Source organism: Poecilia formosa, unplaced genomic scaffold, assembly GCF_000485575.1.
Source record: "Poecilia formosa unplaced genomic scaffold, Poecilia_formosa-5.1.2 Scaffold96, whole genome shotgun sequence".
Lineage (NCBI taxonomy): Eukaryota > Metazoa > Chordata > Actinopteri > Cyprinodontiformes > Poeciliidae > Poecilia > Poecilia formosa.
In genome coordinates this window covers 821,880-836,275 of record NW_006800035.1, presented here as the reverse complement: position 1 = coordinate 836,275, position 14,396 = coordinate 821,880, and the positions used below count along the sequence as shown (strand labels likewise).

Here is a 14,396-nt window from a genome sequence, read left to right as displayed (position 1 = left end):
AAGAAAACTGAAGAGACTAAGAAAACCAAAACATGGAGCCATTTCAGCACCAAGCCCACCAAAGTGCTTTAGATCATAAAAACACCAAAACACAAAGTCATAAAACACACCATTTAGTCAACAATTGAGAAAAACGGTAACAAATGAGACATTTTCCCATTGGGGATCAATAAAGTATATTCTATTCTATTTTGATGAGTGTCATCATCAAAATCATTAATAAACATCAAATATGTTGATCAACGTTTCATTTATTATGACTCTAAAGCAACTCTTTACAGGCAGGTTTTTAGTCTAGATTTAAAGGGACTCAGTGTTTCGGCTGTTTAGTAGTTTTTTGGAAGTTTGTTCCAGATTTGTGGTTAATAGAAGCTGAATGCTGCTTCTCCATGTCTTAAAGACATAGCCATCCGATTGTTGTGATGGCTGGAAAGATAATCTTAAGTGATAGTCCTGCTGTGTGGCGTGTTGAATGAAACAGGTGGCAACCAGGAAGAGAGGTGACAGAAACACGGATGGGAATCAGATATATAGAGAAGACAGAACAACTGCCATGGTGCAACTTTGTAACACTTTTTCTCTGATAAAAACAATCCACAGACTATCGCTATAGTTCTTCTTCCTTGTCCGCCATGTTTGTTTCCTCTTAACTCCCCTTTGATCTCTGGGGTTTTGGGTGATTTGTTGAGTGAAATCGGTCGGCGTGTTGTCTTGTCTTTGCTGTGTGGTCAGACGCCGCAACACTGTAGTGTAAATCTATGATTTATTTATTTTTTTTTTCATCGTCTTGTGTGGTCTCTCTGGTTTCGAAAATCAACCGGCAATTTTAAAACGTTGCCATGTGAACCGAGCAGCAGTCTTTTTCCAGAACTGGCTTGTTTTTGCTCCATCTTTCTTCCTTTCAACTATAGCTATCTTCTCTGTCCCTTCATAAGGACAGTGTCCCCACTGCAAGCTGGCCGCCATATTTCACATGGGAGACAAAGTGTTCAGGCCCATGTTCTAAGTTTTATGCCTTAGACACTTTTTTGGTTATTTTTATTCACATGTGACCCACCTGTTTTTAGAAGGTAAATGAAACTCCTCCATAAAGAGCAGACTTGGGAAGTGAATGTCTATTTCCTCAACTTAACTTTGGATCTTGGCAGCTCAGATGATGGACTGAATTATAGGATGTTCAATGCTTGGGATGAAGCAAACCCTGTTTGTTCACACAGTAACTGGAATGACTGGAAACTAGTAACTAAGTAGTTAATTCTTAAAGGCTAAATGACTAAAGACAAAAGAGGAATGTATACAGGCCACATCGCATTTTTTAGCATTTTTATTCTTGGAAAAACTTTAAAAAGCAAACTCCCAACAACATACATTGAATTTTCTGACATAAGGTCATAAAAATGTGTAAAAGTACTTTTGCAACAGGCTGGAAATGGTGACCGTGAAAAGTAAATGGTTCCTGGGTTTATCATTCCAATACTGCAAAAAGTGAATAAATCCTGTAACGTGGCTCCCTCGGTCACTGCCTCGCACTGCTCTGAACTGACAGCAAACTACTAATCATATGCTGACAGCTGCTGGTTGCTGCTTCCCTGTAACTGGCATCCGAATCCAATTTTTGCCTAAATGTCGGATTTAGACAAATCTGATCCACGGCATCTTAATGAAACAGCATTTCTCCAGGAAATAAGGAAGAATGGGAGCTGATTCAATCTGAGGTTCTGTCATGGAGGACAGCATGGTTCTGTCAGGGTGACCAAGCGTTAAAGCTTCTGCTTACTGAACCAGTTTCATGTAGTGAGTATAAAATAAATCCAGACATTGTGATACATTAAATAGTAGGATATTATGTGTTTTTTTTTGTTCATCTTTCAGCACAGTCAAGCAACTATGTTACCATCAGTTGTTAAACAAATATCAACGACTTTAAATTTGCCGCAGCAATTTGGCACCTTGAAGTTGGGCCTCTGTTGCTTTAAGAAGGAGCTCAGAAAGAGCAGGAATGTGATGACATTCTGAGACGCTCCCTTTAGAATGTCATCACCACAATACTTCTCATTATGCTGCTCACAGCATTCAGCAGACTCACAGTTCAAGCAGATGTGTGATAATTGCTGCTGCAGCTAGTCTGGAGGAGCCTTGTGGAGAAGCTCTGCTGAAGACTGCAGCTCCAAGGAGGAGCTGTGTGGAAAAGGGCGGGACTTTATGGGAGCAAGTGTTTAGGCATCTCTGAATGGTTACCATGGGAACTTTGGGGATTTAGGTATCGTGTATATTTACGTCATAATTTCCAAAAATCTATTCAGTTCCATAATGTCACAATATACCAAAACAAGAAAGGAGACACCTGCTGAAAGCTGCCTCTGGTCTGCTAACACATGGGGCTTTGATGTCGTGTTGGAAACTTGTGAAATACAGTCGTTGTGTTATTTTTTTCATGAAAATGAAAACAATAAAACCTTGGGGCCCTTAGCTTCAGCTCCTTAGAGTAACTGTAGAGGTCTGATCTGTCTCTCCCAGTGCCTACCAGGTGGTGGTGGTGGAGGAGGATGGCTCCCGCCGGGTGAGGAGGAGAGAGCTGGGCACCGTCGACTGCTTCCCTACGGCTAACTCCCACAGCGAGGCGCAGGCCAAAGGGGCCCTGCATTACTACACAGCCGAGCTGGCCCCCAGCAGTCTGCCCGAGGCCACGCCTTTCACTGTGGGGGACAACCACACCTACAACGGCTACTGGAACAGTCCTTTAGACCCCACCAAGAACTACCTCATTTACTTCCAGGCTACCAGCAACTTCAAAGGGGTAGGAAGCATTACCCATAATCCCTTTGGTTCACTCCACTGGTTTGTTTCAGCAACATTTACTGTCAGTTCAGGTTAGAGCTTGACTGACTGGAAGCCAGTGGGCAGGAAGATACGTAGAGGAGGTGGAATGGTGTGAGATCTGCCATGTTTGAGTTTTGTTCTTAATGATGACTGACGACTCATCATTTCTGAATGAAACAGAGAGAAAAAAACATTATCTGGTCCCTAAAACAACTTATTTATTAAAGGCTTTAAATATTTAACACTATGCATAATCCACCTGTATGATATCTCTGTCTGTCTGTCTGTCTGTCTGTCTGTCTGTCTATACTTCATAATTAGGCCCCACTTTGTATTTTCCTCACACTCTGTCGTGTCTCATAGTTTCTGATTAAAATCTCTCCACTTTCAATGTGATCATCTATTCTCTCATAGCGAAGCATCATTTGTTTTACCTGCACATATTTCCATCTCCAGTATATTTCCTAAAATATATTTGTGTTTTGGGGGAGATTAGATTTTGAGTGAGAGTGTGGAGAGAAACTAATTATTCTGACAATTACCTTGGCTAAATGAGATGTTTCAGGCTTAGCGTGGACGGCGAGCCTCCACCGTACTGAAAACAGTAATTGCTTCCAGCTAATATTCCGTCAGTGGGGCTTGAAAGACGGGTGATTGGTGTACCAAGTTTTTTGTGCACAACACAGGAACCGTAACCTTCCTCTTTGTGTTATTCCTGCTGGAGCGTTTCCAATTGATCCTAAATATCCATTACTTCAAGCATAGCAGCCGCTCCATGCTGCACCTTATAAAATAACAAATAATTACGTTTGTATGTTTTGGTGTTTGGATGTAACATAAACACGTAATTATTTTATCCTGCTCTAGATTGGTGAATTATCTTTATTTGCTTCTTCACGGGGTCTTCACAAAGCAACAGGAGCCAAAAATGTCTCACCGCCACTTTGATCTTACATGGTTTCAAACACATCATTAAAATAGCAGCTCGCTTTAGCTCTGGCTAATTAACCTTTATTTCAGATATAAATACCTTCTCTTTAAAGCAGAGGTTTTTTTCCAGGCTCCATCAAACGGAGCCGTTTGCTGCTATGATTTCTCTTTCATTTCCAACCAGCACTGTTTGAGGCCGTAACAGTGAAATAATCTGACCCTTTCTGGATTCCCAAATATTCAATATCAAGCTTTCCAAGCTAATGTTAATAAACTTTAAAATAGTAAATATATTTGTGTGTCTTGTTAAAGGGTTAAATACTAAAGCTTTACTCCAACTGGGAGGTCTGGAGCTCTGGCCTTACAGCTGGATGGCAGATTATTTTCTGTAGATCTGGACAAAATCTGACCCCATTCACCAAATGCTATAAAAAATGGTGTCCTTTGTTGCATGTTTAAGATGATGTAATGCTCTTTTTTTCCTTAGTTTTGTTTTCTTCATGGAATCAGCCAGAAACGAACAAACTGACTTTTTCTTATTTTTCCCAACAGGAGACCAGGATCAATTGTATTCGAATTGCTCGGAAAGGTAAGTCTCATCCATCAGTTCTGAGGTTTTTCTGTTAACAGCAAAATATAATTATCACCTGCTTTCATTTCAATGGACCTTACAAACAGAGGCCTGTCTGTATGAAATGAGCTGGTGTACAGCAGATGAAAGAGTAGTGGTCTTCACAGGGTAATAAAGAAACTGTGTATTTGTGTGTTTGTATGCATATAAGTACTTGCTTGCTCAGCACCTTTCTGAAAAGGCTTTTTTGTCGTAGTTCTTAGTAACAGCCATTATGAATTCAACTACCTCAAGGTTAAAGAATATTTTTTTTTTTTGGTGGCTGCCATCGGAAAAAAAAATGTGTTAGTGAATATCTACTAAAGGCTCAAACATACTCAGGTGTAGTATTTTGTGAACCATGCAGACTCTATGCATTCTGTTGGCGGGCGGTGGTGATTTTGTTGTCGAGCGAACCGATTGCCTACATTTCTTGTGACAGATTCCTTCGTTTCCCACAATCCAAATGGATTCTAGCTAGCTTGATGAGCTAGTTTAGCATCCAGCCCCAATTTTTCTCCACCACAGCAGCTATCACGCACCTGTTAGTGCGGCACAAAGCGGCAGTCTTGCTGCTGCGCGTCATTGGACTGTTTGCACTGACTCACATCATCATACAAAACATTTAGATATGAACGCTGTTTTCCACCAAGCAGTTTCCAAATTTGCGTACCAGGTCTTAAAAAGGTACCGTTGTACCGACGTGTACGGCGGACGTCTGCATTGATTCCACTTCCAGTACTCACGATCCTCTTCTAAGTTAGGCGCTCCTCAGTATATGGGGGACCTTTACTGACTAACACCTTATTTTTAAAGCAATGACTACAGCAAGCATAAACTGCTACTTCTTTAACTTCTTGTTGAGGCAAGATGTTTGCAGTGTGTATAAAACATACAAAAGATTTCTGAAATGAAACATTTTTCATTTCAGAAATCCAGTCTCCATCCTTCCATCCATCCAGTTAATAAACATTTGGTAGGGAAACCAATTAACATAAAAGTTAAGTTCTTCTGACCAGAGGACCTTCTTGTTCATGGATTGTGTCTCCAACATGATGTGTGGCTAACTGCAAACAGAACAACCTGCCCGGCTACTTTGGGTTGGTGTATTACATCAAATCCCTGTTAATCTCTCCTGAAGCTACTTCCATCAGGACCGTTTCAGGGGAAACGAGACAGATGTTGGATATCTTTGGACCCTGCAGAGGTCAGAGGCACGGAGAGCAGGTCTCTGGAAAGCTAACACTGAAGCTCAAATCTCATTTTTCTAACTGACGCCCTCGAGGTCTCAGAGGGCTTTGAGATCCACAGAGCCAACACGTCCTGAGAGACAGGAAGGACCAGAACTGTTTGCCTGAGAGACGGTGTCCATTAGGACGGCAGTTCAGATGGAGAGAAGGAGGAAAGACAGCAGAGGAAGTTTTTTTTCATCTATGATTACAACTGAAAAAGGTTTGAAGAACTCTAGAGAAAGATTTCCAGAAAATGTGAAAAAGAATTCCACCTGGATTTCTGCAGCCGTTTTACCTGCGTCTGCATACAGAAGACAGCAGTGGGAGGAAGCAGAGGACACGCTGAAATCACATTTGTCTCAGAGGTGCCTCGAAATCTCATCCTGGCTTTTTCCTCATTCCCTCACTGCAGCTCATTTTTTCTCTGCCTTTTTCTTAATGCAGAATCCAGCCGGCATTAGCTGACAATATGTTTATTAGATATTAAATTTTTCCTTCCCCCCCACAAGTCAGGCTGTCTATTCATGTCGGCTTAACCACTTAACAAACGTCAAATTCACATTCTAGTTCATTCAGAACATTTGATGTTTTTGCTTCAAATCCACTTAACAACTCAATGCAATCACAGCACAGCATAAATTCTCAGGATGTCTCCATTTATTCATGCTTTGCCGTAGATATAATAGGCCAGACCTTAACAATAAACAGATGTTGAAGTATTAGCAGCATGCCATAAGCTAGAGCTGCAGTATGTAGCTTTTATAAACATTTTTTTTCTCTTAAACTGATCCCTATATCCTGACAGTAAAATTTGACACAGATAATTTGTGTCATAGTTGGAAAAGTCCGTCTTTATATAGGAAAAATAAAGGTTAATGAACATGATACTGTCTTAAAGATGAATCCACAAGCAATGCACTTATTCATGTACATAATTTGTCATGATCTGTAGAGAGTCTGTATTGGTTTGTGTTGTTCATTATTGCCAGATTATGCCACCAGGAATAAATGAACTCATTTTACGTAGAATCTTATTTTTCCATTAAAAACTCAATTCTACCTTCTGCAGCTCCCATTTTAAAGCTATCTAGATTTGGGTTCATTATTTCTATTTAGCAACAAATAGTTCAGAAAGACAAGAAGTTGTCCATAACTAATAGTAGAAAAAAAATCACAAATAATTCAAATGTATGAGGATTACAAACTGACTGCACTGTAGATAAAATGCATTTGGTACAAGACTAAAAATCCCTCTATATGTATTTTGGATGAGATCATATGTGAGAATATACTTAACAATGGTATGAGTTTCATGGCAATATTACATTCATAAGTGCTACTGTGAAGTATTAAATCAGAAGAGGAATATGCATTTAAATCTGTAAGATATAGAGTCTAATATTTTGTCTCTTTTATGCAAAAAGAGAAAAATACTCATCTTCTTTAAAAAAACAGGCAATTTCTCTTAAAATACTATCAAAATGTAAATAAAGTTGAAATCAAAGTTCAATAAAGTCGCATAAAAACTACCTTTGAAACAAAAAAACAACATTAAAAGCTAATTTTTCACAATTATTGTAAGAGAATTTAAAACCCAGTGAATCTTCAGCCACAGAGAATGATCTGATCTGTTTTGTTGGGGAAACATAATGGCTACAATATTAATTAGACATTAGATACAAATTAAAATGATGCAACAACAATTCAAACGTATAAAAACAATCAGAGAGAAAATTTCAATTTATTACCTAGTGACAACAAATAATTGTCAATTTTTTGCAACAGTGAAACTTTGTTTTTCTCATCGACTAAATTCTTTAGCTGCAGAATACGGAAATTAGTTCTTAATGGAAAAATGAAATTGAGCTTGTTTATTCTCATTGACATAATCTGACAACAATGAGCAACACAAAATGAACTCCAGACTGAGCTCTGAAATTCCTCATCATAATGGAGGCAACTTCAGAGAAAATGAGAGCAGAAATGTGATTTATCTTTAAATGAATCTAGTAAAAAAAAACAAAAAAAGAAAGAAAAAAAACCTCATGGTTATACATAAAATAACTTGAGAACATCCAACGTGCTGTCATCTTCAGGAAATATGAATATGATATCACTTCTTATGTCTTATTGCCTGACAGATTCCCAGCAAAGTTGCAGAAAATGATCACATTCAGCAGATTTAGATCGTTTCCTACTAGCTGCACATTATTAACACACAGGTGTTTGGAGCTTATTGATTTGGTTTTTTGGTTTCTTTTTTCATTTGGCTGTACAGAGTAGGATTTTAGTCACTTTCAGTGCAGTGGACTTATTTATGTATATCTCAGAGCTAATGACGTGTGTTTGGGTTATGTAGTGGAGCAGTTCTGCAGAGGGACGACGTGACAAATGGACGACTCTCCTCCACCACGAGGCTCATCTGCTCCGTTCCTCTGGTACCAGAATAATGAAATGTGTCTTTTCTGATCTGTTTCAAGCCAGCGAGCTGATATTAAACATTACTGTGAAACACGCCACTATCTGTTGTAGTGCACGTCTATTAAACCCAGTGGACATGCTGAGGACGACCACAGCTGGATCTTTTGTTGTTGTTGTTGTTGTTGTTCCAATTAAATTTTCTGCAATAGCCAGTTTCATAATGTGACCCAAAGGCAGAATGACTCACCCTGCAGGATGAGTGGGTTTGCTCAAAGACTTGCCAGCCTGGATGTTTTGCTCTGAGCTAAAAGTCTCTACAGCTTCATTAGCCAAACACAGCGATTTGCTGCTCATAATGCTTATTCAGACACTTTCTGTCACACAGCAACAAACACTGATGTCATTCATGACCTGAAAGGCCACCACATAGTCTGAAAGGTGAAGGATGCTTCTTTTGTTCACATTTTCTTTTTTTCCCGGTTTAATCCATCATCTGAAAATAAAAAAAAAAGTGTAACTGCAAACCTCCCAAAACACGACTGTCCACTTAAAACGGCGGACCAGGCAAGGAGGGTGTTAATCATCCAACCAGCCAAGAGCTCCACAGCTCAGTGGGACAATCGGTCAACATGACAATCCTAATGGAGGAATGGCAGAAAGTGATCTACTGTTGAGGATAAGGATCCCTGTTTGGAATAAGCCATGTAAGGGTCAGAACAACCAGGCTGTAGCCATAGGAACACATTCTGTCCCTTACAGGCGAACTCCTCCATGTGTGTTGAAAAGCTCTCACTGTACATCGACCTGAACGCATCAACCATGTCGACTCTGAATAACTTATTATTACTCTTGTGCTGCTGTGTGAGGTCTGCGCTCTTCTTCTGCGCATGTGAGTTCGCTTTGGAGTTTCAAACTCTTCACTCGGGACTCTCATTGCAGTCGTATTTAAGTAGTCTGAATTACCACGCCAAAAAAAAAAAAAAAATCATATTTCAGCAAAAAGTCAGAACTGAGCATCTAGACCTGCTGTGTGAAAGTAACACACTGTCAGAACCAAACAGCTTAATCTACACAACTGCATGCTAAAAATGAATTTCAAAACTAACTAATTGGGCAGATGAACAATGACGACGCTTTCTTTACATCCTTTTTTGTTTTTAATCTTAATTGTTGCCTGTGTGAATGTGTCTCATGTCAACAACTGAATGCAAAATATTGTTTCGTCAGACCTAACGATTAACAACGAAAGCCACATTTTTCCAGATTTTTATTTGTGAGGTTTTCTAATGTCAGCCTCGTAAAAACTCTTCAGACTGTAAGGTGACAGATGATAAGGGAGCCTTTCATAGAACTAGGGCATCAGTTTAATCTGATTCCTGGAGCTTCGTCTCTCCCAAGCCAGAAATGTTTGGCTTGTCTTTCCAGAAGCTGCTGCTGCTGATATCAGAGGTTTTTGTTGTAACGCAGCCACAAGAGGTTAAGTATAGCCTAGGAGCATCATGTGGATGTGATTGTTACTCGACATACACCGCTTTAGGTAAATGATGCTACATCATTGCCTTTATTTGCATTTGATTCCGCAGCATATCCAATTTGATCACTTGGTGCGCACAACAGAAATACGTCACTACCATCAAATTTTCATGAATATAATTTAAATATTCCAGAACTAATTGGATTATTATGTTACTTTATAAACTGTGTGGCTGTATCTGTCTGCACCGGTGAATAGTTACTCAACTCAGCATGCTGAATGCTTGGAAAGGCTCCAACTGACAGTAGACAGACCTACTTTCTGATGTACTGAGCTAATATTTGACAACTTCTTGACAGTTATAGATGATATTTGGAACACTTAATATCAGATCATTAAGCATTAAATAAGTGGCAATAGTAACATACTCCATCTTCCTGACAATATCCATGCATTAATTTTACACTCTTCATCCCAAGACGCACATGCTGTACAAACTGCATACTTCAGACATTTAATATTCCATAAAATGTTTCAGTTCTTCATGTTTAGACTCAGTTGAGACATTTTTTGTGTCAGCGTATATATTTATAGAGGGAAATCTGAAAACATTGGGAGCAGTAGCTCAGCAGTACCTTCCTGCAGGAAGGTGTCACCTTTAAACAAAACCCCGGACCAGATGAAGCTTTTATTTAAAAAAATAAAAAATAAAAAAAATAATTAAAACCTGAACAAAAAAACCTGCTAAGTTGACTAACTTGGTCAAACATGACATGTTAAAATAAACTGCAACAAATACATAATAGAGCATGATGTCACTCAGAGCACAAAGCACAGAATTAGACCACACATGACCACCGAGGCTTGATCTAGTTTATTTTTGTCAATATTTAGACCAATTCAGATCGGTGCATCTCCAGTTCTCTGGTTATAAGAGTAGAATATGAGGCAAGTCTTTTAAGTCAAGTTAAGTTTGTGAAGCTATTGGTGTATTTCAGTTTGCTGTGCTGGTGCAGAGTTGTCAAATAAATGTGTAATTCAGTATATTTGTGTCTGCGTTTAAAAAAAATAGAAACTGTTTAGGTCAGTTCTGCTCTGTTTTTTGTATCAAATAAAGAATCATTTGATACTAGACCTCAGATATCGATATCGGTATCAAAAGTGAATAAAGCGGAACCAGCAGAACCTGAAGTCTATTAGGAACATCTGGATCAGTCAGATGATTGTTACGGATTTGACAAACAGAATTTTAGGTTCTATTCTGAATTTAACAAGTTTTTTATTTAATATATTAACAGATATAATGTTTGCTCCGAGTGCTGCAAAATGCCTAAACATATACTTGTTATTATAATCCAGAATTTTGTCTTACAACTAATTTGCATTTGTTGATTTCCTTCTTTTTCCATCAGCATCTTGCATCCACCACTGTCACCATCCACTGAGTTACTGAAACGTAGATCAGGTGTGGATGTGAAGGGCAGTAAAACTATTGAAATGGCTCATTCACTGGCAGCCGGGGAGGAGTCTGAAATACAGCAGTTGAAATGCTCCTCTTCATCCTTTGCTATGTTTTTTTTTCATGCCGCATATATTGAAGCTGCCCTGGCATTTGGAATTCCATATCCTGTGCTGCTAGTGCTTATGAGAGCAAACAGAAAATGTATTTGCCTCATACATGCATGATGTGCACAGCCCTCTCATTTTTTTGGCATAAATCTGTCCAGAATACCAACAGATCTCCTGCTTGTCATCATTTCACTGAATATGCATTCAGGTATGGCTTTCCTGTGTCACGTAAACATTGATAGTCAATAAATTATAATGTGTGTTCAGATGAGGCTTGTTTCTCTGTATCTTTTGAAAATAATCAGTTTGGTTTTTGTGATCAAAGTTATTAAATTCACTCATCGTTTTTGCTCGAAATTGCAATTTTAATCAGTTATTACAACTTTTATGCAAATCTGACCTATCAGCTTAATATTTTCTGTATTTCCTTCTCCTTCTGACCAATCACTGCAACTCAGCTGAATATTGACCAATCTTTTTAGCCCACTCCTAATTTAACTTCTCTAAAGCCAAACCTGCAAGATGAAAGCATATGAGATGCTAAGTGTTAACATTTGCTTTTTCTTTTTTGCAAAAAACAATACTGTATGATTTGCTTCTGTATTGTTAACAGTTCATGTTAACTTGAATGACCAACATGGAATTCTCTTGTTGCACTTTGACCTCTCCTCAGGACATGATTTGATTTATATTAAGGTGCTATTTCAAAAAGGTGCTTGAAAATATTATTTGAAATTTAAATATTAATTACTAAAGTCTTTTTGGGAAGGTTATGTGAAGCAATTTATTTATTTTTTTTTATTTGTGAGACTTTGACCAGAACGTTTTGAAAAATGTGCTGCAAAATCCATCATTTTAGACTGCAACAATCAGAAGAAAAAAAAAACTAAACTAAAACATTGCATCATCCAGAAGATTAAACATATTTCATTTATTAGGCCCACATTTTTGTGTTTCTTATTTTTCTAGAAAGTCAATAATCTTTACTGGGAGAAAGTCTTTCTGACCAGAGGGACACTGCTTCCACAATTACATCACTCAGCCTACAATCGAAGAAATTATAAAAATAAATGAATAGTATATTAAAAAAAAATCCTAAAACATTTATCAGTCGTCTTCCCACACATTCTACTGAGTCACAACCCGTCTGTTCATCAAATCTCAAACATCAATACTGATTTCAATAAAATGAATTCATCAGCAGGCCCTCAGAGGCTTCCTGTCTGCCAGCTCATCTCATCGCCTTCAATCATTAATAAGGTTGATAAACTGGGGGATGAATGAGTTATTATATTGGTTGTGTTTGCAAAGTGGAAGCCTGCACCGCCTTCCTGATGTCAAGGGAATGATTTCAACATAATAACCAACATCACATTGGGTTTTTACACATAATTATTTATTTATTTTGAACATACAATAAAAAAATAAAAACAGGGAAAAAAATAAGATGAATAATTATGCTAACTGACAGGCAATTTTACGCAATTTGTTCTAAAAGAGGACAACAAAAGATTTTATCATTTCCTGTCTCATCGACATCCAATCATCTTAATCTACCTTCACCAGATGAACTCAAAGTATTGATTAATGACACTTAAACATCAACATTCTCCACATTGAATGTACAATTATTTACACATTATTCACATCAACAACAGCATTTGGTCTTTGTGACACCCATCCTGTACAAGATATTTTACAATAAGCTAACTTTTTGTACAGTTTAAGCTGAGTAATTTTTGTTGTTTGAATTTATCCTTTGATCAAATTAAAAAACTATTTTTAGTTGTTCTAATATGATGTTTTTTAAAATGTGTGGAGGTTGATGGTTTCTTACTTTGAACATAAATTGCAGTTTTTGAATTTTACAGGATCTCAGAATCGCAGTGCATTATATTTCAAAAATAATGGATTTGTTTGCTTCCAGTATTCCACTTTGTTTTTTGTTTTTTGTTTTTTTTGTATTACATACAGCGGCCGTAAGTTTGTTTTATATGTGTTGCCCGAAATTTCCACACAATAACTCAGATATGATATTCTATTATTATAACGTCATGTTTTCATTCACCCCGATAAATAACATAAATAAAGGCTTTAAAACATCCGCCTGTGAGAAATGAATCTATACGCCGCAAAAACACAAACTCTTTCCGAGTAGTTTTGGTTTTAGTTTTTAGTGGAAATATCTTAGTTCAGAAATAAGACAAAACTAACTTACAAATAATTTTTCAGCAAGAGATAAAAACTTGTTTTTAGTTAATAACTTCTTAATATTGATGAAAAAGCACTTGTTGAATTGGCAGATTATTTCACTTATAACAAGGTATTGTTTTCCATGCCTCTAGTGAAATAATCTACCAATATTAAGGAGGTCTTTACTTAAAACAAGTTCCTATTTTTTGCTGTGAAGTTGTAAGTTAGTTTTGTCTTACATTAACTGTACTAAGATATTTGCACTAGAAACTGGACCAAGAACACCTGGTAAGATTTATTGTTTTTGCAGTGCAGAGTTTTTTTCAGGTCCTTCAATAATGAAACATTTCTCTAATATTCTGCTCTGCTCCACCTACAGCTGCCTGTAAAGACTCCAAGCGAGCTCTGGAAGTATCCCAGCATGCCGAGGACATGGGCCTGATCCTGGGCGCCTGCGCAGGCGGTCTGGCGGTTCTGGTTCTCCTCCTGGGGGCCATCGTCATCATCGTGAAGAAGGGGTGAGTGGCTGTCGGCGTGGCCTGCCGGACCGGGACCGCTTCAGAACCCTTTTGACGGTTCTGCTGCCGGCTCTCTGCCCACCTGCGCAGCAGGTGATCCATCACCATCCCACTTGGCAGCCAACGAGAGTAAATCCCAGCCAGAGTTAGCAGAGCGCTAATCCTTCCCCTCGCCGGGGGCTTTTGTGTTCACTACGAAGTCATCGTGTCGGACCGTCACATTGGCTCTCACTGGGCGGCGCCAGCCGCGCTCCACTTGCAAATCACCTCTGCAGTCGTTCGCACCTGCACCGTGTTTCTTCCTGCGCTTGCCGGGCGACGGTGGAACGCTCGTCTTGAGTGTAAAAAATTTCATCAAGGGGCATGTTATTCCATTGCCCACTCAATTACATGAGGCGGGCAGCTGTGAGGTGCCAGTGGACGGCCTGGTAATTGGTTAGGAAGGTTGTTTTCTATTTTCCAGGAGGGGGCTGGGAGATTCAGAGCTCTCTCTCTCTTTCTCTCTCTCTCTCTCTCTCTCTCTCTCTCTCTCTCTCTCTCTCTCTCTCTCTCTGAACGGAGGTAGAATGAATAGGGAGTATTTAGAAGGAGGCAGCGACTGATAAGATTCAGCAGCCATGTTTATATTC

The 14,396-nt window shown here is 38.6% G+C and overlaps 1 protein-coding gene across 1 annotated transcript in view; it reads left to right on the top strand.

Moving 5' to 3' along the window:
- The window catches only part of ptprua (protein tyrosine phosphatase receptor type Ua), a gene marked incomplete at its 5' end in the record, with an annotated part of 141,407 nt that overhangs the window by 85,652 nt on the left and 41,359 nt on the right, over positions 1–14,396 (top strand). The window contains 3 exons of the mRNA XM_007558469.2: positions 2,518–2,797; positions 4,303–4,339; positions 13,629–13,767. Of these exons, the coding sequence (XP_007558531.1) occupies positions 2,518–2,797; positions 4,303–4,339; positions 13,629–13,767 (456 nt within the window). The remainder of the gene's footprint in view (positions 1–2,517; positions 2,798–4,302; positions 4,340–13,628; positions 13,768–14,396) is intronic.